Source organism: Thermobia domestica, chromosome 13 (genome assembly GCF_964235325.1).
Source record: "Thermobia domestica chromosome 13, izTheDome1.hap1.1, whole genome shotgun sequence".
NCBI lineage: Eukaryota > Metazoa > Arthropoda > Insecta > Zygentoma > Lepismatidae > Thermobia > Thermobia domestica.
In genome coordinates, this window is record NC_137466.1 from 213,289,038 (window position 1) to 213,311,783 (window position 22,746).

A 22,746-nucleotide genomic window follows, 5' to 3' on the forward strand; every position below is an offset into this window, starting at 1 on the left:
TAAAGGTGTCCAATTGAATCGCTGGCCCATTACATGCTGAGTCGGTGGGATTTTCTGACATGCCAATTGGTGGACCCATGCTGAACTGAAGCACTGTGGATGTTACTTTGCTTGGAGCCCTCTTCCTGGTGTTCTCGTGGAGGACTGTTTTGAAATGGACTTCTGGTTTACATGATGTGCCACAATAATTTTTGCAGTAGTCACCCTGAGCGTGAACCCATTCTCCCATTAATGTTTCAATATGAATGTAGGTAAAACGAGACTAGAAAAAGGCCATGACATACTGTTCCTAGTAATAATTTAATTTAGACGCTATTTGATTACATTCACCCACCTACTTCAGACATATGTTACTCATGACAGCAAGCGTATCATTCTAGTGCCATTTTCATATCAGTGGCGTTCCTAGTTTGCTCTGACATAAATTTAGCAGAATCCGTTTTCTTTTTTTGTTGGGTTTTTTCTTTAACTAACATTATTTTCATCTCATCGATTCTTCCATTATCATCCCCTAACATTAATCATCCGACACCCTTAGTTTCAAAGGCATAAGATTTATCGAGTGTCTATTGACAGTTAACCCTCTTACTTAGCAATCGGGTGGCCTCAGGTTCGAAAATGGCGATCATCAATCTTAACTGGGACTTTCTTCACAAGGGAAGGTCCCACAAGCTGTCGCTCAAATCTGACTGCCACATAACACATATAATAAGAACATCATGAGAAATGAAAATGAGTAAAATATAAAGTGCTATGGACCAGAAGGATAGGATCAACGGGGCTTCAACATTTGAATATCCAAAAGATTATATCACGGAATTATGTATGTTTAAAGTAAGTAGCTTGAAAACCGTTAAAGCAATCAAAACAAAAGGTGCACAATATAATGAGAACAAAATGCTGTTTCGAAATCCACAGTGTTGTCATAGATGAAGCAGTGCTGCCAACCCAACATAAAAGTATTTTGATTGAAATAGTACTATATATAAATGTGCGCAGATTTAAAATGCACTATTATCACTAAATATAACAGTGACTTGTAATGGTACAGTGTTGCACACTGCTGGAGCTACGCGTGCTGAAAATGTACAATGGAGAAATCTGATATGTGGCAACAGAGGGTAATAAAGGAATCTGGGTCTCATATTATGAATTTAATTCAAATGCGTAATAAAACCGGAAGTATAAATAGCAAAATGTCAGGAGTGTCACAAAATATTGATGTATATGAAAAACGAAATTGAGTGATGCCATTTTTACGTCCTGTGTCAGTACCGAAGCTATACAGGACGGGACAGTGTTCTCATTATATTGTGCACTTTTGTTTTGATTGCTTTAACGGTTTTCAAGATATTTATTTTAAACGTACACTCATGTCCAAAATGATTGTCGCATATCTATAACTGCCTTCTTGTAAGAATATAATTTGATAATGATTTTGTAGGGTACTTTTAATACTGATACTATGCGTATAGTCAGGAAATGAATATTTGTGGTAAATTTCATAGGAAAAGAATTATAAATAAGAAAATTAGAATGAGTAAAACAAAATGTTGCTAAATGGATAAGAAAGTTTTGTTTCCGTTTTATTGTTCTTATTTACTGCTCTTTTGACATGAAATTTGCCACATGTCTTTGCCGATTATACACATACTAACATTATAAGAAATACCGGGCGAATTCGTTATCAAATTATATTCCTACAACAACATATTTATAGACATGCGACAATAATTTTGGACATGAGTGTACATATTTCCGTGATTTAATTTTTTGGATATTCAAATGCTGAAACCCCGTAGATCCTATCCTTCTGGTCCATAGCACCTTATATTTTACTCATTTTCATTCTCATGATGCTCTATCAGATGTGCTATGTGGTAATCAGATTTGATCGACAACTTGTGAGACCTTTCCTTGAGTTCAGTTTTACCAATGAATTCTGGAAACGTTACTTATTCATATACGTGTAGGCCAACCGCCTTCCAAAGCTGAGGCTGATAGTGTCGTCCTGTAATTCAGCTCAATGGAGGCGAAATAGTATGGTGGGAAACAGCCAACAGCAACAGAGTTCAAGTTTCGGTCACGATTCTAAGCCCACATTAACAGTAGGGCCTGTCCTTCATAACCTTAATTTCAAAGGAGCACAAAACACGAAAACCCAAATTGATTGCTTTCCAATATTGTTAGCAGTTTGAATGTAAAATGGCTTTACAGCAATCTAAAACTTTCAATATAAAATAGATTAATAGAAAGTAAACTGAAGATTTCATTTCACTTCCAATTCTGGTTTCAAATCTAAACAAAACAGACAAAATAATAATAATGATAATTTACCTTTGTTTTTGAAGTTCCTCATTCTTGCTTTGCACGAACTGAATTAAGTGATCAGGTACACAATAACTAGGGTTTCCCTTTGCTGCGACGGGCCTCTCAAGGGATTTCCTTCTGTAGAACAGCATGTAGGCACATTCTTTCCCTGAGTATTGTTTCTCGATACACTTCACTGTAATTGGAGCTACACACGCATCGTTAAAATCAAACCAATGATTCTGAGACGACTCCTCGAAATTAAAGTCTCCCTGCGCTGCGTTTGCATACATTTCATTACTAAACTCTCCTGTCTGACACGTGGCGCCATCTTTGTCTACTTTACATCTCTTACCCGACTTCTGCTCAAACCAGTCATCCGACATGTCAATGTATTTTCCTTTGTCAGATGATGTATTATTTATACTGTTTTCGGTAGCCTCGACTGAATTTGTGTTCAAGTTAATTGACACTCCTGGTTGAATACTAACAATCTCTGTTTCTTTACAGTGAGTAAATATCTTACTATTTTGGATAAACTTCGTTATTGGTCCGTATTTTTGTTTAAATAGTTTCTTCCAGGAGGAGCCGGTTTCAGTTGAAAACCGTTGACAAAGCTCGGACAAGGGGAGCATACGGTCTGCTTCTCGATTGAGCAATTCGTACAACACTTCTTTAGGTCCTTTGTTTCGAAGACTATTTGTAGATTGCTGATTCTGCTGCACTGGATTTGAAGAGACCACTGGCGACTCAACCTCCTATTAAAATAAATAGATAAATTAATAAACTGATTAAGAAAAAAAAAATCAGTTATCTAATGGAGAAGTCTCGTAATACCTTGAACATGACTTCCTGTAAGGAGAGATATTCCTGTAACTGCTTAAAATGCCTTTAAAGGAGTTTACTAATGAAATCTTTTAGTTTAGTTTCCCACGTTTAAGTCCTTTAGGCTAAAGAAGATGAATGATTAAGGCGAGTGAATAAAAATGGAAAATATAGTGGAATGAGAATGCGGGAGGAAACGGAAGTATTCCGAGAAAATCCATGGACATCATGTTGTCCACTACAAACATTTTTTGGCCGAATATCGAACCAGGAGTTGAGTTGAGTTGATTTTGAGTTTAACGTCCCGTTCAGCAGCGAGGCTATATGAGACGTGGACCTACTGATTAACGGAATCCGAACCACATGAGCTCCCGCCGGATATCGAACCAGGAACCCACACACTACAGGTAAGACTCTACCACTGATCTACCGTGTCCCCCGGTCGTTTTTCACCGAAACAGGTTCGATCAAACCGGTTTCACAACTGAAACCAGTTTTTTATATAGAAAACCAAACCGGTTTTGGAAAAAAGAAACCAGTTTTTGATAGAAAACCGAACCGGTTTTGGAAAAAAGAAACCAGTTTTTGATAGAAAACCGAACCGGTTTTGGAAAAATGAAACCAATATTTGATAGAAAACCGAATCGGTTTTGGAAAAAAGAAACCAGTTTTTGATAGAAAATCAAACCGGTTTTGAAAAAAAAAGTTTTTGATAGAAAACCAAACCGGTTTTGGAAAAAAGAAACCAGTTTTTGATAGAAAACCAAACCGGTTTTGGAAAAAAGAAACCAGTTTTGATAGAAAACCGAACCGGTTTTGAAAATCGGAACTGGTTTTTGATAGAAAAACGGACTAATTTTGAAAAACACAAAAATCGGTTTTTGTGTTCACCCTTAGTAAAAACTAATGAAGTCTAATGGTTCTTCCCTAAATTAAAAGTGGAAAACTTAAATTATTTACATAGCAACATGATACTTACCGGCTTGGTCCAATTTCCCAGATGATCTATATCCCGAATATAAGCATGGTAATGTCCTCCATGTGTACTTCCATGGTGGATGACAACAGAGAACAGCTCATAGGTTGTGAATTCGGGTGGTAGTTCGTGCTCACAGAACGCTCCAACGTCTAAGTCTGGCGGGAAAGCAAAACGGCTGGTCTCCTTAAACCGTTCTAGCTTCTGAGGGTCGTAACTAAAGCGAAGCAGGGAGAAAGTGAGAATCGGCGGAAGCTTACGCAGTTTGGCACTCTTCAAAAGAAAAAGAAAGTATTCATCAGCACCTCAAGCATTGAATAGACAAATGAATACAGCATACATTCAACGGCTCTAAAGTTATCGTCTGGCTCACAGGGGGTTAACAATGGACAGGGGATAAAGTTGTTTCTTTTTAACAGTTGGCTATCTTCAAATGAAAAATGCGTTGTAATGATGAGATGGATTTTTTTTTTTTTTTATCTCGAGTTTCCCCTGTCCATTTTTAAATTACTTAGAGCAATATTACATTACGCTACTGGTTGTGTCACCGGTGGCACAACCAGCGGACGGAAGACGGAGGACCGGGCGTGGGGTATTAAAGTATACAGAGCCTATTACACTAGGGCGACTGGTGGCGCTATCAAGAAATCGGTGGATGGCTGGTGGACGAGTTCAATAACTGCCCGGGCAACCATTGGTGGCACAACACACACTTTGGGTCATTGTTCTTAACGTGGCGTATTACACGACTACTGGTGGCGCTACCACCAGTAGCAGGTTCAAGAGTTGTTTGATTGTTGGCGCTCGCTGTGTGATTCATCAGACCGCAATATATTGTCACTCTGTGTAGTGTTGGTTTTCTCTTTTGATTCGCGAGAAAATGGCAAATTACAATGAAGGTAGTGACAGAAATGCAGTGAAGTTACAAATTTATTCCCAAGGACAAGGGATTGGATATTCCAATGCCGAATGGTTCAAAAACTGATGACTTTGATATTCAAAAATTGAAAAACTTAGTGTCGCCCACACAAAGATAATTGAATAGTGTGTAATATAGTCCTTTATCTTCCCTTGACATCAATATTGGGTCTATGTACACTTTTTTCTTTCTTCGCTTCGTCGTTTTCATCAAGAGGGTAAGGAGAAGCATGCTTTCACTCACTGAAGACATTTTCTCATGAAAATATTCGTCTTGTTTTGGTTGCGCCACTGGTGATGATATGCGAGAGTGCGGTGTCGCCATCAGTTGTACCACCAGTGACGCAATCAGTGCCCTAATGTAATAGAGCTCTATCCTTGTAAGGCAATCGATAACTGCAGCAGCAATTGAATGAATCTTTAAAAAAACATACGGAACTGGTAAGTGAATATTACTGTTTTCATTGTGGATTCCGTGCATCGTTAAGATTTATTAGAATCCCTTATCTTAGCAGAGATGACAAGTGACTTATACAAGTGAATATCTCTATATGATGACGCCATAAACACTTAATTCCTAATAAGAATTGAAGCTTTCCTGGCGGCGAATATTATAGAGATGTTCCCGGGATATCAGCCAGGTGAAATCCGACGATAGAGCCGACGTTTCAAGAAATGACATCGTTCTTGTCTTCAGGTCCGTCTCAACGAGAACGATGTCAGAATTCCTAGTGTTTCCACTTCCGGTTTTCTAAATGAAATTCTAATTGCTGCCAACTGCCTCACGCTGCTGACTCAATACTTAAAAAAAAAAAAAAAAAAAAAAAAAAAAAAACATATAGTATAATTTACAGACATACTTTTGAATTCAGCAAAAATTATTACTGTGTTTAAAAAAATAGCGAACTGATGGGAAATACAGAGACAGTTATTTAGGACAATTAAAAAACGAAATTAAGTCACTGAATACTTTAACTGTTCTTTAAAGAAAACAAAATTTATAATAAAAGAAGTATACAGGGTAACTACTAAAATTCCAAAATGAAATTTCATGACTTTTTTGTGACCTTTTCTTTACCAAACCATAAAATTTCGTAACAATCAAAAACTCCTTTAGAACTTATATTTACCCTATCTCTACTTTTCAAGGCTGTTCCCTGGAGCGATAAAACTTGGTGTCTTCTCACATCACTTTCAGTATATTCACTGTATACAATCTGTTTCGTTCGGTATCTAACCAACAGCAAACACTCATAAATATACTGATCTTAAAATTACATATCTAAATACATATGATGTACACTCATGTTCAAAATTATTGTCGCATGTCTATAAATATGTTGTTGTAGGAATATAATTTTATAACGATTTCGCCAGGTATTTCTTATAATGTTAGTATGTGTATAATCAGCAAAGACATGTATGTGGAAAATTTCATGTCAAAAGAGCAGTAAATAACAAAAATAAAACGAAAATAAAACTTTCTTGTTCATTTAGCAACATTTTGTTTTATTCATTCTAATTTTCGTATTTATAATTCTTTTCCTATGATATTTACCACAAATATACATTTCCCGATTATACACATAGTATCAGTATTAAAGGTACCCTGCAAAATCATTATCAAATTATATTCTTACAAGAAGACAGTTATAAATATGCGACAATTATTTTGGACATGAGTGTACATATATTGACAAATCCTTAGCAATCCTTTAAAAATGTCACACTGATTGTAAACAGTTGAACTGATGGATTCTATCTCTCTTTCAAGTTGGCTAATATTCTTTTACCCTTTTTTGAGCTTTTTCCATCTCCTTTCTGAAGTATTTCAACTTCTCTTCAGTCTGTTGTACCAATCTTCTTTTCTTCTCCTTCAACTTTTTACGGTATTATTCTGCCTCCATCTTGATTTTGTTTCGTCTTTTGTGTTAATTTGGGTGCAAATTAGCCCGAATTTTCATGCAAGCGATAGAAGCGTGCTTTACTTACGATTTGATAGCGCCTAAAGCCGACCAGAGACATTTTTGGCGATGAATTTTGACATTTTATAGAACAAAATTTTCCAGTCTCTATTTATATTTGTGCAGATAAAAAAAAAAAAATAAATAAATAAGAAAGAGAAAAAAAAAAGCTAAGTTTCTTGACTTTCATGGCCATTTTCTGATTTCGTGACTTGCGTAACCGATAGACACCCTGAGTGAAATTAAGGACCCGGTGATACAGTTATAAAAATAGTGCTGATGACGTTCCCAGAAAAGAAGGAAAATTCAATTAGAGTAACAAACACGACGGCACAAGATAAGTTATAATTCATATTAATATGTGCCCTATACTTTCTATAAGTATATTTGTTGACCGTTGTTGCAACTCAATCCTGTATGTGTTTATTCCACTTAGAACTTCCAGATTTGCCTATCTCTTAACTGTCCGCCTCTTCTTCTGTCTGTGTCTGGTTGACCTGCTCCGTCACCAAGCGAGCAAGAGTTTAGGTGAAAGTTGTTTGTTGAGTTCTTCCAGATTTTGGAGTTGCGCACGGGAAATCAATGATCTCTTATACTAGGTGATATTCTAGATTCTGTCTGGAATTGCAAAGGTATCGGTAGGTGGCCACTTGCCAGTGAAACAGAATCTCGTTACATAACGACACAACACAACATACTACGTAGCTGGTTCGTAAGAAAATTACACTATTCGAATAGATTTACAATTATCATCATTGTCTTCATCATAGGTATTCTGCCCTTATTGGCAGGTCACTTGCCACAGCTTCCACGGTCCTCCGCTAACCTCTTCGTCTTCACGTATGATCTTTCTGTTTTTATATCATCCATTAATTCTAGCCTTCTTCGCTACCTCCTATTTCCTGCAACCATACCATCTAGCACATCCCTCATAATACAATTTCTTCTTAGACAATGTCCCAAACAGTTTCTCTTTCTCTTCTTAATAATATCTAAAATTGTTCTTTTTTTCCCCACCATTTCTAACACCCTCTCATTTGTTTTCTGCTTTACCCAACTAATTCTTTCAGTTCTTCTCCACACTCACACTTCGAAAACTTCCAGTCGTTTTTCATCACTTTTGTGTAATGTCCATGTTTCTGCACCATATGTACACCACTCCACACGAAGCGTTTTATGAGTTGGTTTCTCAACTCTTTATTCGAGGTCCCACAAAAGAGACTTTTCTTCCTCCTAAAGGCTTTTTTCACCATTTCTATCATTCTGTAATTTCACGTTCGCATTTCATGTCATTACTAAGAATACTACCCAGATATCAAAAACTATTCACTTGTTCTATTTTCTTCCCTCCTACTTTTATATATGACACAGACCGCTTCGTTCCAATCATGATGGCTTTTGTATTTCTAACATTTATTCTTCATCCCATATTCTTCAAAGCCCTCCTTCAAGTTTTCTAACATCCTATTGATATTCTTTTCTGATTCTGCAACCAGCGCCATATCGTCTGCAAATCTTATGCATCTAATCATTCTACCTCCTACCGAAATGCCGTCTTCCTCATGTGGGCTCTTTTTCACTATCTCTTCTAGAAATATATTAAATAACGTTGGCGAGAGACCGCATCCTTGTCGAACTCCCCTTCCAATTGCACTCTCCTCTGTCAGTCCCTCCCCTATCCTCACACTAACTTGTTGATTTATATATAAGTTTCTTATGAGTCTTCGAAAGTGTAATGAAATTAAAATCAACGAAAAACATAGTGAATTTTCCCAATAAATTATTGATGGTTTGGACTATAATAATTATTCCCTGTAATATGGCTCCAGCAGCTATTTCTGGAATTTCGAAAATAATTATTACAATCCTCACACACGAACATGTTTCTAAGAGTTTTATTTATTTATAAAGGTACTTTTTACTATCAAAGAAAATAGAAGGAGGGTATTTCTCCTTTGCTTTTAACCTACCTTTGTTGCGTCAACTAATGTATCACAGACTTCGCAATAATACCGGTTATTTCCCGACATTGTCTCCGTCTCTAAGAAAGAATAATATAAACTTTCCTGTAAAGTGTGCCTTCCTACGATAGCAGCCGTTAGATCAAGGAAGCTTTCTTCCCTCTCGCTTACTCGGGTACAACTGTGACAGGACACCTGGCAGAAAGATGAAACAGATCAATAGGTTACTTAAATAACTAATCATACTGCTCTCACTAACAATAAACATACAATATTATGCTTACCTTTGCATCCGTGGTGCACTTATCACACTTACATAAACATTTTTGGCGGGGAGAGGAGACCTAATGCCACCAATACAACTATTAGTTTTTTCAAAAAAAAAAAAGTTACTTCCTATTAACACTAATTTATCTATATATTAAAATGCTAGAGAAGTTTATATCTTTGTGGCCAATCCTTTCGACAATGAAATCTCGAAAACTACAAGTGCTAGAAACGTGCCGTTTTCGCAGGTCGGTTCCAAATTTTGTGTATTTTTTTCAAATTTATATATATATATATATATATATATATATATATATATATATATATATATATATATATTCCACATTTTAGGCGTCTTTTGACCCTATTAGTTTAATACTCTAGCTATAAAGGTAACCCAGAAAGTTCTGTCGCTCTTTGTGGAGGTCTGTGTTCAATTGGCCCTCACACCGTGAGTTGAATGCGAATTGAGATAAGGTGAAGGTCAGTTGTTGTGTGGGTAATATCCAACATACTACTACCTGGTTGTGACAGTTCAGTTACACCGTGAACTTGCGTAAGGACAGAGTGAACATCATACCTACACAGAACGTCATAACGGCGTGTATGCTATACGAGTTCAAACTTGGGTCAAACGCCCCTGCAGCGGGGCGGAAGATATGCCAGGCCTTTAGTGAGGGTGTCGTGACTACGCGTACAGTGCAGCGGTGGTTTAACAGTTTAAGAACGGTGACAAAACAATCGAAGACCCACCACGTGCCGGAAGAACAACACATGTGCAAAATGAAGATCTTCAGGCAGCAATTCAGGCGAACCGTGGTCAGACATGTGACGAACTGGATCTTCAATTCAGTGCGAGTGGAGAAACTATTCGGCAGCACCTCCATCAACTTGGGAAGGACTACAAGTTGAGTCGATGGGTCCCACATGATTTGACTCCCGGCCAGAAGGCAACGCTAGCAGACACTTGTTTCTGAGGTAGGAGCCGTTCCTGGACAGGGTGTTGAGACGTAATGAGAAGGCGATCCTGTACAAAGCTCCACAGCGACGTCATCATTTGTTAGCATCCCATGAACCGGTTTCAAAACAGTCAAAACCAGCACTGCACCAGAAGAAGGTCCTCCTGCATGTTTGGTGCACTGCCCGCGGCATCGTGCATCAGGAACTGCTACCAGCTAGTCAGAGTATCAATGCAACTGTGTACTGTCAGCAGTTAAGCCGTGTTCAAGAAAAACTCAAACTCTGGAGCCAGTATTTCTAAATCGCAAAGGGGTCCTCCTGTTACAGGATAAAGCAAGCCCTACGTGACTAGGATGACCTGGGACACTTTTCTACGCTTTGGGTGGAAAACACTATTGCATCAGCCATACTCCCCGGACATTGTACCGTCCGATTATCACCTGTTCCATTCCTTGGACAATCACCTTAGAGGATGCCAGTTCAAATCCTAGCAGGGATACAAAATGCACTTAATACCTTCTTCCCTTTACGGCACACCAAATTCTACCACGAAAGAATCAATGGCCTTCCAGAACGTTGGCAGAAGGTCATCGATGCTGATGGGGACTATTTTTGATCTTTCAGGTACGTCTTAGGTGGCATATCGATGTTCGGAGGTGGTAGGTGAAAAAGCGACAGAACTTTCTTGGTTACGCTTACAGGTTCATGTCCTTGTGAAAGGCAACCAGTACAGGAGATACGTATAGCTGGTTGATGGACATTTCAGGCGCTTTACTTTAATCTGAATAACAATACCTATTGCAAGCTGGCAACTTCGAAGGCTTGTGGACTCACAATGATGCGTATTCAGATATGCAAAATAAGAAGAAAAAAAATATTTGCATGTGTTATATGTTTGTCTATAGCAATTCACTCCCTTTGAGAGTTTTCCTGTCCTTCACTTGTGTTCGTAAAGGGACTTGCACAAATATAATGAAAAGTGGGAAGGAGATTCACGCTCATATTAGAACTGTGCGCTGTGTAAAAACCACAGGTTCAGTTAGTATACACTGAAAAATTTCCACTGATGTTAAAGCACAAAACCCGCGAAGATCTTACTGCATAATACGACTTCAGCCGATGTGGTACTTGAAAATGGATAATCGTCAAAAGTATCCGAAATACTGAAAATTACTACAGCCTACAAGAAATAATAATAATAATAATAATAATAATAATAATAATAATAATAATAATAATAATAATAATAATAATAATAATAATGAATACTACCTTGTACTATCTTGTAAAATATACTCGGAACGTTCTCTTAGTAAAGGAGGAAATACTTCATAAGATGTCTTCGCAAATCAAAGCAATTACGTATGAATCATATTTTATTAGAACCACGGATGTAAAATTAAACCAAGGTAATGGTATATTAGATAAACAATACGATAATTAAATACGTTAAGTGTCATAATTAAGTACGTCCGGGAATTCAAAATCAAACATATTAACATTTTCAGGGATTTTTCTACGCATTGAAGAGAAATCCGAACAGTAACACTTCCGATGCCGTTTAAATCCAAATTCAGCCGCGCAGCTTGGGAGAGAGGGAGGGGGAGATAAAAATGATCGATATCAGAAAGTGTTCAGTAACGGAACATATTACTAGTTTTGTTTATTTTAAAAAAAAAGCAAAGCTGGCAATTGACGCTGTTATTATCTAAACAGGAAGTTGTAATATATTTATACCACTTCCGGTTTTAGTAGAGAGAGAGTACAGGAGATGGAATATATTCTTGAGACGCTCAATCAGGGTGGCCCCTCATTTGGAATTTCAAAATTCCCTGACTTTTCCAGAAATTTTCCCGGTTTTCCAGAAAATTTCTAGAGAGATCTAAAATGGTATATATAGGAACCTTGGGCAACTCAGGGACACGAACCCCTAAATTCCAGTAAAATTATTGCTTTTAATTATTCTTTTGTGATTCCAGGCCCCCGGGCATTTGTCCCCTATTCCCCCTCCCCTGTCGCCGGCCCTGCAAACCCGTAAACCATTATTAAACACAAATCATGTGAGTTATACGGCAAAGAAGTCCATGTGTTAAGAAAAAGAATTACTCGAAAACATGGTATTTTTATCCAGCCCATAGCTAGGAAATGGCCAATGGAAGTGGAGCCCGCACCCTGCGACAATCCTCAACTCCCTTGACTGAAATTTTCATTTCTTTTTTAAACAAATATATGTTTAAAAAATAAGTAGTCAATAATTCTTAAATTTATTTTCTTGGAAAAACACCATTACAGAATTTACATAAAATCAGTTTAAAATTGCAAAATTCAAATCAAGAAACTGTTCTACTCATTATCTACTTATCTTTCGTTAATTTGCAATCAAATATTTCTCCGGATTTAACAACAAATACACAATACCTTCACCAGGTGTGCTTATTAGCAACCTCTGTCACATTGCAGTACAAGGTTATGCTATCGTTCTTTGACGTCACAAATTAATGGAGAGGACAATTATGGAGCTACCTGTATTAAGAAGTAGCGGACTTCGGCCTAGAAAGCCGGCATTAACAACTTTAGGTAGGCCCGGGTCCCAAAGGTTTTGTCGTGCCAGCAGTGGCGTGCGGTGGTTATGCAACCGGTGAACAGGTCGACATAGATGGGAAATATTGTGTAACAAAACAACGGAACTGAAGTAAATGAGCACTATTAAAATGTGCTTTTAAGAAATCAGAAAAATTTGTTTGAAGCTGATTTTTTTTTTTTTTTTTTTTTGGAACAATAGTACATGCAGTAGCGGAATTGGGTGTAAAAACTAGGGGGAGGGGAATGCCATTACTTCAAACTGGTGGTCAAAAGGTCAAATATCTGTATAAAAGCATGGCCAATTAATCGTGTATCGCAAAAAGTACTGCCGCCACTGAGTACAAATGCATGTGAAATCCACACAGTTTTTGATTCCACATAGAAATACACGCATTAACCAAAATTCCACACATTCTGTGGAATTCGACACACATTCGGAACTCTTCCGGCAGAAATACTCAACTATCGTTCAGCCTTTATATTAATCACGTGACCACCAAAACGGGATGCAGGGGCGCAGCCCCGAGCGAATTCTGGAAATCAAGCAGCCATCGAACTAAACAAGTGTGTTAATTACAAAATGGTCCCGATTTCGCTCCAGCTCAATTCATGGGCAGCACTAAATGACAAAAGAATATGAAGAAAGTATGCGCAGCCCAAACCAGCAGAGCTAGATAAACGAAACCTGGAAGGAAGGAGAAATCTGGGGGCGAAGCCCCCAGCGACCAAAGCTATTTTGTATATAAATAAACCGGCTAAATGGCTAGGAATACAGCAGAACGTAAATTTTCTCCCGAGTAAAAATTCCATGTTTTTCATCAAAATTCCCTGACTTTTCCAGAATTAAGAAATTCCCTGACTTTTCCAGGTTTTCCAGGTGAGTGGCCACCCTGTCAATTGATTACAGAAAACTGCTTCTCTCTATCTATTACCTTTTTTGCTCTATAGTAGTCAACGTTAAAACCAGAAGCTTGATTTCTACCACTTCCGGTTTGAAAAAAGTTTCTCGCTTTCACTCTATGTAGATCAGTATTGAAACCGGAAGTTGTAGTTGATTTCTAATCAAATGTATTCTTGAGACGCTAAATCGATAAAAGTAAACCACTTCTTCCTATTTATTATGTTTTTGCTCTATCGTGATCAACTTTAAAACCGGAAATGGTTGATTTCTACCACTTTTGGCTTAAATATCTCCTTCAACGAATTCAATTACTAATTTTTCACCCTCTACATCCTTGATGGTGATCCATCACAAGTAATTCTTTAAATTTCTGGCTCCCGGACGGACAGACAGGGTAAATATATTGTAAAATTCTACCTGTGAAAGGGTAGGTAGAGCTTAATAGAGTAGAGTTATATGTCTGGAATCTTTTCTCCATTGTTTGACTGCTTTTATTATAAACAGTATTTATAGAAATACTACAATATAACATTTTTTTAAACATGAAGTAGAGAAAAGACGACCCAAGGCCTGAACAGCCTAGGGCAGAAATCAAGCTAGGTGGAGTGGATTACGAATCCCCAATGCTCCGAAGCAAGCTAAGCGAGAGGAAGGAAAGCCTATGAAAATGAAATGAAATGAAATCTTTCAGTTTTACGTCCCACGATTATGCCGGTTAGGCTAAAGGAGACGGTGATTATGAGAAATGAATGAAATGGTGGAATGAAGAAAGTGGGAGGAAACGGGAGAACCCCGAGAAAACCCACGAGCACGATGTTTGTCCACCAGAAAGTCCACACGGCGCGAGCTGGGATCGAACCAGGGACCCCAAGCACCGGAGGTGAACGCTCTACCACTGAGCCACCGTGCCCCTAAGGAAAGCCTAGTGTTTCAAAGCAAACTAGGGGCTTTGGGTTCGGTATCTCCTAGAGCTCCGAGCAAGCTAGAGAAGGTGTGACCAATCGCAGACTGATAGCTGTTCATGGAATCCTTTTTGTTATATAGGCACTCCGGGAGGTGGTGGCGCTGCTGTTCCGTCATGTGACTGTAGGTGTCGCTGATGTCTCTGTCGGCTGCAACTTGTAGTACTCCAACGTAAGGTGAAGTATTTTATCGTAAAGTGCATGTGGTGCTTGTTTATAAATAGAAGGACGTGTAGAATGTTTGTAAAACACAAGCACATGTTGGATGTTTGTCAACATAAGCACGTGGTATATTACAATATAAAGTAGCTTTCCTCCTTAAAAAATCAATGAATGAATGAATGACTCAAGGCTGACTTGACACTAATTTCATTCTAAAATGCCACGAATAAGTGTCGAATTAACCTTTATAGTGGATAAGATGTGAAGAAAATTCGGTTAATTCCTCTATTTTTCTTATAAATATCTTACTGAAATTATCTACTGAATGGCGAGTCCGGTATTTTTTTCAGTTAGACAGAGAAGAACCAATCTAGAGCATTTCTATTTCAAGTGTACCCTTGAAAAATATATGAGACATACTTCGGCCCCACCCTCGCCGCTCTCTTACGGAGGAAACCTTCTCTTTGCTTTGGAGAAAGAAGTGACTGACTTCGGCTCTGTCATTCAGTCGTAAAAATGAAATTAAATCTTTACGTCCCACGGTTATACCAGCTAGGCTAAAGGACAGGACTGTAATGAGAAATGAAGAAATTGGGAGAAAACGGGAAAACCCCGAGAAAACCCACGCACACGGTGTTTGTCCACCACAAATTTCAACTGGCGTGAGTAGGGGTCGAACCAGGGACCCCATGCACCAGAGGTGAACGCTCTACCACTGAGCCACCACGGCCTCTTTGTCATTCAGTCGTTTGGCCTCGATGAATTAGGAATTACGACTGCAGGGCTGTCGGCATCGATGGTCATTTAGCCCGTCATGCACATAAGGGATGACGTCCCTCGGCAAACACACAATCCAATTAAAGGGAAGGAAGAAAGGATTGGGGAAAGAAGGAAGCGGTCTGAGATCTTTAAGTTAGGTACCGCCTGGTATGAATGAGACAAACCCAGGAAAAACCTCACTTAAGATAGCTTACCTGAAAAGGCTGTTACACTTTTTCGTTTTAATGTCTTCACCGAGAATCGAACCCGGGACCGCTCGCACCAAAGGCGAGAGCGTTAGCGACTACGACACGCGAGGCCACTTTGGTTTTGGTGAGTGAAGATCGTAGACTACTTTAGAATAGCTAGCAAGACAATGCTCAGTGGAACCCATGAAATAACTCAATGTGGCAATCATGTTCGGATCCAACTATTGAGGGCTCTCGGCCACAGTAACTTGTCCTTCCTCTTTCAAGGGAGGTACAGGAAAACCTACATCGACAGAAGCACCAGTAGGGACACATTTGAAACAGAAAGACTCTAGCATTTCATTACATAGTAATTTATAAAATCTGCATACCTGATTGATTATACTTCCACGGTACAATTGAGAAATAAGGTCACATCCTGATGTACCGATCAACGACTTTTCAATCGCGCAAAACAGGATCCTGTTCAGTTCTTGTACATCATGCTGTTGGAAAGCCTAAAATAAATATTTACATATATTAGGACAATGCACAAAATAAATTGCGAGCGTAAAATCGTGTTTTGGTATCATGAACTCACTGTACGACGGTGATACCCAAAAAGTAATGCCTCCAAGCCAATAATACTGCACACATTCTAAAGTGTTTATCATTAATGCACTGATGGTTAAGCTATAGAATGTCACGCGTTTCACCTTCCTATCTCTTTTCGTTCCAGAATAATGGAGCAATCCATGGCATCCAGTGATGACGTCCGGTTGAAACAGCGGGCTCTCATTGAATTTCTGACTGTGCGGAAGGTTGTGCACTCAGGAACATTCATCGCCGGCGACGAGTCATGGATACACCATTACGATCCGGAAATAAAGCATTAGTCGATGGAGTACCGCCACATATCCTCTCCTCCACCAAAAAATTCAAAGTTGTCCCATCTGCTAGCACAGTGTTGTTGAAATTCTGCCTCGTCCTGTCTATAGTCAGGATCTCGCGTCCTATGACTTTTGGCTCTTCCGCAAAACTTAAGGATCACCTTGAGGGCCAACGCTAGAGTTCTGAAGCAGAGGTGAAAGCAACAGTTCGGCAATGGTATCGCCAGCAGCCACTACAATACTTCGCTGATGGCATGAAAAACCTGGTTTCGCATTGGTGCAAGTGTGTTGACCGTAATGGGAACTATCTTGAAAAATTATGCCACCATTTGTAGCTGACATTGCAAGCCTTAAACTCATACCTGTATCGATGCTATCTGTCAAATACAAATAAAGGTATCACCTTGGAGGCATTACTTTCTGAATGACCCTCATATAATTTGGAAATAGAACTGAGAGAATTCTTGCAGGATTACAAGATACGAGAAAATTTGTATTTAAAAATATATAATTTCTTTGATGTTTTACTGGATTTTATATTATTTTTATTAATTGTCAGTTGAGTTTGAAAATAGAAACTTTTCATAATAACCTATTAATTTTCCCATGCTTTTAATTTTATCCATTGAATTTTATATTAACACACAACTGAAGGCAAGTTTTCATTGCATAATAGTGAAAATTGCCCTTTTAATTGCTTAATCCTTGCACTATCTAGGTATATTTTGTAACGCAGACTAAAGGGAGGGGGGTCATTTTGTGCCCATTTGTTAAGATTAAATATATCTCGCAAAAGAAACAAATTAGAATCTCTCACAAAAATCTACAGAAACTGAAGTGAACAGTACACAAGATAAGACAAACAGCTATTAATTATGCTGCCATCTAGGAGTGACACTTTTAAATGTTGGTCACATCTCCTACCAACGGGGGAGGGGAGTGTTTTGTGCCCAGTAACTTAAAATAGCAAATTTTACGAGACAAATTAACATTCAAACGATTACAGGAGTAATTACAAAAATATACTGTGATGGGCACAAAGTACCCCTCCCCCGTTGGTAGTCCGAGGGTTAATTCACTGATTTGAAGTTAATTTTAACCATTAGTCACTTATGACATTAATTTTTAATTAATTATATTTTATTTACCTTAATTTTCAAATTTAACCTGTTAAATTTTTCATCAATATTTACAACTATCCCGTTAAGGCCTAAATTGTTCATTTATTTATTTTCCAACTATGCACAAAATGTATCATTGCATCATCATTAGATTAACTTAAAGCAGCACGTAAAGTATATTCGCATAAGGGATAGTGAAAAGCACATCATCACTTGACTGATACAGTCGGCCTCAAAACTGATTTTAACTATTGCTACCATTGACTGATACAGTCGACCTCGACACTGATTTTAACTGTTGCTACCACTGACTGATACAGTCGGCCTCAAAACTGATTTTAATTGTTGCTACCATTGATTCATACAATCAACTTCAAAACTGATTTTAACTTTTGCTACCATTAACTAATATAATCGACCTCAAAATTGATTTTAACTGATTTAAATTTGATACAGTTGTCCACGATAAAGGATTTAGGCTTATATAACATATGAATAAAGTTTCTTAGGTTAAAAAAAAAAAAAAAGAAAAAGCCCACAAGCTACAGCGCTGATGAAACAATCGGGATTTTACTGTATTGCCTTACTTCCCCACTAGTCCATCCGAAGCTATCTGTAAGCTCGGCTGTAGACACTGCTCGTAAATCAGCCAGCAGCATGTTAGTAAACAGCTTCTGCAGCTGAATTGGAATGATTCGCATCTGTTTCTCATCCTTCGCATTATCTGTCCAACCAAGTTCTTCCTTCGGCAACTGCAGCAAACTTTCTGAGAAGACAGCAAAATTAAATATCTTTCAATGACTGTTTAAATACAAGAAAAGAATCACAATAATTATGGAACATACATACTGCTTGACCAGAAGCACAGAACTTTCTTTAACATAGTTCTAAAAAAACAAAAGTACAGAACACTATAATCGAATTAACTCATTTCAAAACATATTTCGCACACTTTGCTAAAGAAAACCTATATATGTTTTCGAAATTCTTCAGGGCTTATTTGTCACTCGAAATGACCTTGAGAACAATAGTTGTAGCCAAACATTAAAAGGTCTTGCGAATTGTTTATATTTGCATGCGACTTTTTTTAAACTACATTAATACCTTGTTGCTCTTGGAAGTTTAATGCCCCTTTTCAATATTGAGGATGAGACGAAGGCTTACAGTTTAAGGGGGAATCCGGATCACCGTAAGGCGCTCAAATTTCAATGCTCTCCCGAGAACCGAATCCGGTATCCCGTGCATTAAAGGTGTGTGCACGCTAAGCCACTGAAGAAGCGGGCAAGATATATTAAGTACACAAGTATATCTGTATTAAAAATCCTGAAATCGTTGTTTAGCTGTGAGTACGTTGTAGAGTTAAAAACCCCTGCAATATTTCGTTATCTTGATTTCTAGCACTTTTCAAGCAGTTTTCTCACTAACTGCGGCATTTATTCCGAAGTTGGTCGTCCACCTAGCTTTTGGTTAAAAGGGTAATAATTGTTTCCTTTGTGTACCAAAGCTTAATATTTAAGTCACATAGTAGTGCCGAGCGAGCGCTAACGAATGAAGGTGGCTTAGAGCCCTGCATGTCACGTTTTCTCTTTTTATTACAGCTAAATAGGAAAGGGACCTGTGTTCTAGAACCTTGCCACCATGTTGGTTATGTTACCGTTACATTGAAAAGTATAACTTTCTCCATGTTTCTTTAGAGTTATTTCCTTACTGCATTTTCTACAATTTATTTTTAGTTTTATTAAGTCATAACTTTTAGTTGCTTTTAATAGATTTTCCTGATTATTACCAGCCATATTTACAAAACAAATGCTAATTACATTCACATAATCCTACCGTAAAGTAACCTTGCGCGAAGTAGTTCCCTCCGCTTGCCAAATAGTTCCATGTTTAGAACTGTTTATATAAGAAAATAAACACACCTTTCTGTCTCCTAATACATTATCAAGCACACAAGCAAATTATTCATTTCTTTCTGGTAAATTTTCACAATTTTATTAGAAACGGACGACCAACTTTGGAACTTAACCCCTAACTGCTTCTGTTTTATCTTTCTTTCAAACTTTCAACATTAGAAAAAAAATATATAGGGTGTTTCAATACAACACCGACAACGTTTAAGAAGTGATTCCTGACACTAAGATAAGACAAAAAGTATAGACCAACCAGCACACACACACAAGTATATGCTGCACAAATGCTTCCTTTCCGAGTTATGGGATGCTGAAAACATGAAAAAATGAACTTCAGAGGTCCATAGCTCCTACCGTAATCGGGTTAAAACTTCACTTAGGAACTAATATGTGTCCTATCCAAATATCCATGCTTTAGAATCCCTTCCGCAACAATTTTTATAGAGGTAGTTGGTGAGTGCTTCAAATTAAATGCCCGTAGCCAAACTCCCTATAAAAATTGTTGCTCGAGTACCTTAGGATTCTGAAACATGTATTTTTGGATAGTGCATATATTGGTTCCTAACTGAAGTCTTGACCCGACTGCGATAGGTCTCATAGTTTTGGAACTATGAACCTTTAAAGTTCATTTTTTCATGTTTTCGGCAGCCTATAACTCCGAAAGGAAACATTTGTGCACCACGTTGGTCCATACTTTTTGACTTATCTTAGTGTCAGGAATCACCTCCCAAATGCTGTCAGCGTTGTTTTGAAATAACCTGTATATATATATATTAGGGATGGCCAATTCCGAAATTTTTACTTTCCGGAATCCGGAAAGTAAAATCGGAAAATTCCGGATTTCGGAAAAAATCCGGAATTCAGAAAAATTCCGGAATTCGGAAAAAATCCGGATTTCGGAAAAATTCCGGAATTCGGGAAAATTATTTTTTCTTTTTGTAATCCTAAGAATTTTGTTCAAATGCAACGAACAAATTTCCTTTTTGTAATCCTAAGAATGTATGATGCAAGTTAAGCTGAAACTTACACTACTCAATCTTCCCATGGTTAATGAGATGTAGTCCAAAAGTACGATGTACTCCTAATATTTAATTTTTTACTGTGATATTGTCCAGAGGGAAGACATATATGATACTGAGTTAAACAACTTGACATAATGAAGATATCATACGTAGTTTTCCAGAAAATCGTGGGAAACGAATTTTTATGAAGTTAAAATAAGCGTCGCTTGTTGCCAGTGTGATGCAATTGATAACTTTTATGTTGGAATAGTATTATTATTATTATTATTATTATTATTATTATTATTATTATTATTATTATTATTATTATTAATCGTTTATGTACTGTAAAAGAAAAATATGAACCGTTAAGTAGTAGATTTTATCTGTTGTTTTTTGATATCTTCTAACAGTAATAACAAACTGCTTGTAAATACGCAATGATTATCAAGGACAATGGCATATTAAAGTAAGGACTACTCTGCAGACTAGCAATAAACAATAAACAATAACAGATAAATAGTTGAAAAAAAAGTAACTAACTTGGGCACGTCAGAATGTTCGCGAGAATATAGGGACGCATTGGAACTCTAGCAAAGAGCATGGTATTATTATTACTCAAAGGGCCGTGCGATGGAGGCATTAACGTTAATGTTAATGGCACTAATGAGCACTTACTTGCTCTAACGGTTAACCTCATTTTTGAGATGATTCTTAGAAGTGGGCGTGTCGGCATGCAGGTAGAAGACTTATATCCATTATTTAAAAAGCACACGTTATCTGTGGAGTACTAACGATTTGCGTCACTATCGAACATTAACGTAGCACTAGCGACGTTTAAAGTCGAAATTGGAGTCTGACATAAGTGGCTTGTCAACTTCACGGACATTATATTTTCCTTGAATGCGAGAATTTTTGCGCCCGGAAAATTTGCGCCCTACCACAAAAATAGGAAAAAATGCGCTCGCAATATATTTGCACTGGGATGTTTGCGCTCTACCCCAAAAAGAGGGGAAAATGCGCCGGCTATATATTTGCACTGGGATGTTAGCGCCCTACAATTCAACTTATTTTTGTATTGTGTAAAGTAACTTCCACTCACACTTGAACTAGGCTTGCCTCTCATCGTCTCAGTGAGTTACTCCATCCGTTATAATATTCCGAACAAATGAAAATAATACAATTTTAGTTCACTACAGGGCAATCCATACAAATACAATTTTTCATTATACTACAAAATTTACAATAAAAGTATAAATGACTGATATATAATTATTTATTAATATAATCAAAGAGTATAATTTAATCTACAAAAGGCTGTTAGTAGTATGGGCCTGACTTCAGCTAACTTTTTGGCCCCTGGGTCCCTGCCTCAGGACCCATGGTCCCTGGCCGGGGTCAATGACCTAGGGGTACCTAGGACCACCCCCTAAAATTTGGCAGGGGTACATAGGACCACCCCAGGACCCATGGTCCCTGGCCAGTGTCAATGACCTAGGGGTACTTAGGACCACCCCTCTAGATTTTGGCAGGGGTACATAGGACCACCCCCCTTAAATTTTGGAAATTGCCAAATCTAAAAATTGGATGTGGTAGTCTAGGACCACAGTATGTACCTCTATCAGTATTGGGTGTCTATGTCGTTCCCTTTTATGAGTAAAAAATTGCCAAAAATTCAAATTTCGGGGGTTTTTGACCTAATTTATCCCCTTGGATGAGGTATTATTACCCTATATAGTTATATGGGCGTATACAGGGGTCCATTACCTTTCATAAGACATGGGTATATTAATGCACCCCTTGAAATTTTTGGGAGGGGTACTTTGGCCCACCCCTTAAAATTTTGGAAATTGCCCAATTTAAACATTGGGTATTATAGTACAGGACCCTAACATGTATTATAATAAATTTGGGTGGTCCACCTCGTTCCCTTCTAGGGGTACAAAATTGCCAAATTTTAGTACAACCACGTGTTTGGTTTTTGGTTGATTTTATCCCCTTTGATGAGGTGTTATTATCCTATATATATAGTTATATAGTCATGTATAGGGGTCCATTACCTTTCATAAGATATGGGTATATTTGTGC

General features: G+C 37.8%; 1 protein-coding gene across 1 annotated transcript in view; it reads right to left on the bottom strand.

Moving 5' to 3' along the window:
- Nucleotides 1-22,746, bottom strand: part of LOC145669005 (ubiquitin carboxyl-terminal hydrolase 40-like) — a 106,712-nt gene that overhangs the window by 60,608 nt on the left and 23,358 nt on the right. The window contains exons 2-6 of the mRNA XM_081737329.1: nt 18,335-18,513; nt 16,129-16,254; nt 8,964-9,149; nt 4,115-4,384; nt 2,338-3,068 (exon numbers count right to left, since the gene is read on the bottom strand). Coding sequence (XP_081593455.1) covers nt 2,338-3,068; nt 4,115-4,384; nt 8,964-9,149; nt 16,129-16,254; nt 18,335-18,513 — 1,492 coding nt within the window. The remainder of the gene's footprint in view (nt 1-2,337; nt 3,069-4,114; nt 4,385-8,963; nt 9,150-16,128; nt 16,255-18,334; nt 18,514-22,746) is intronic.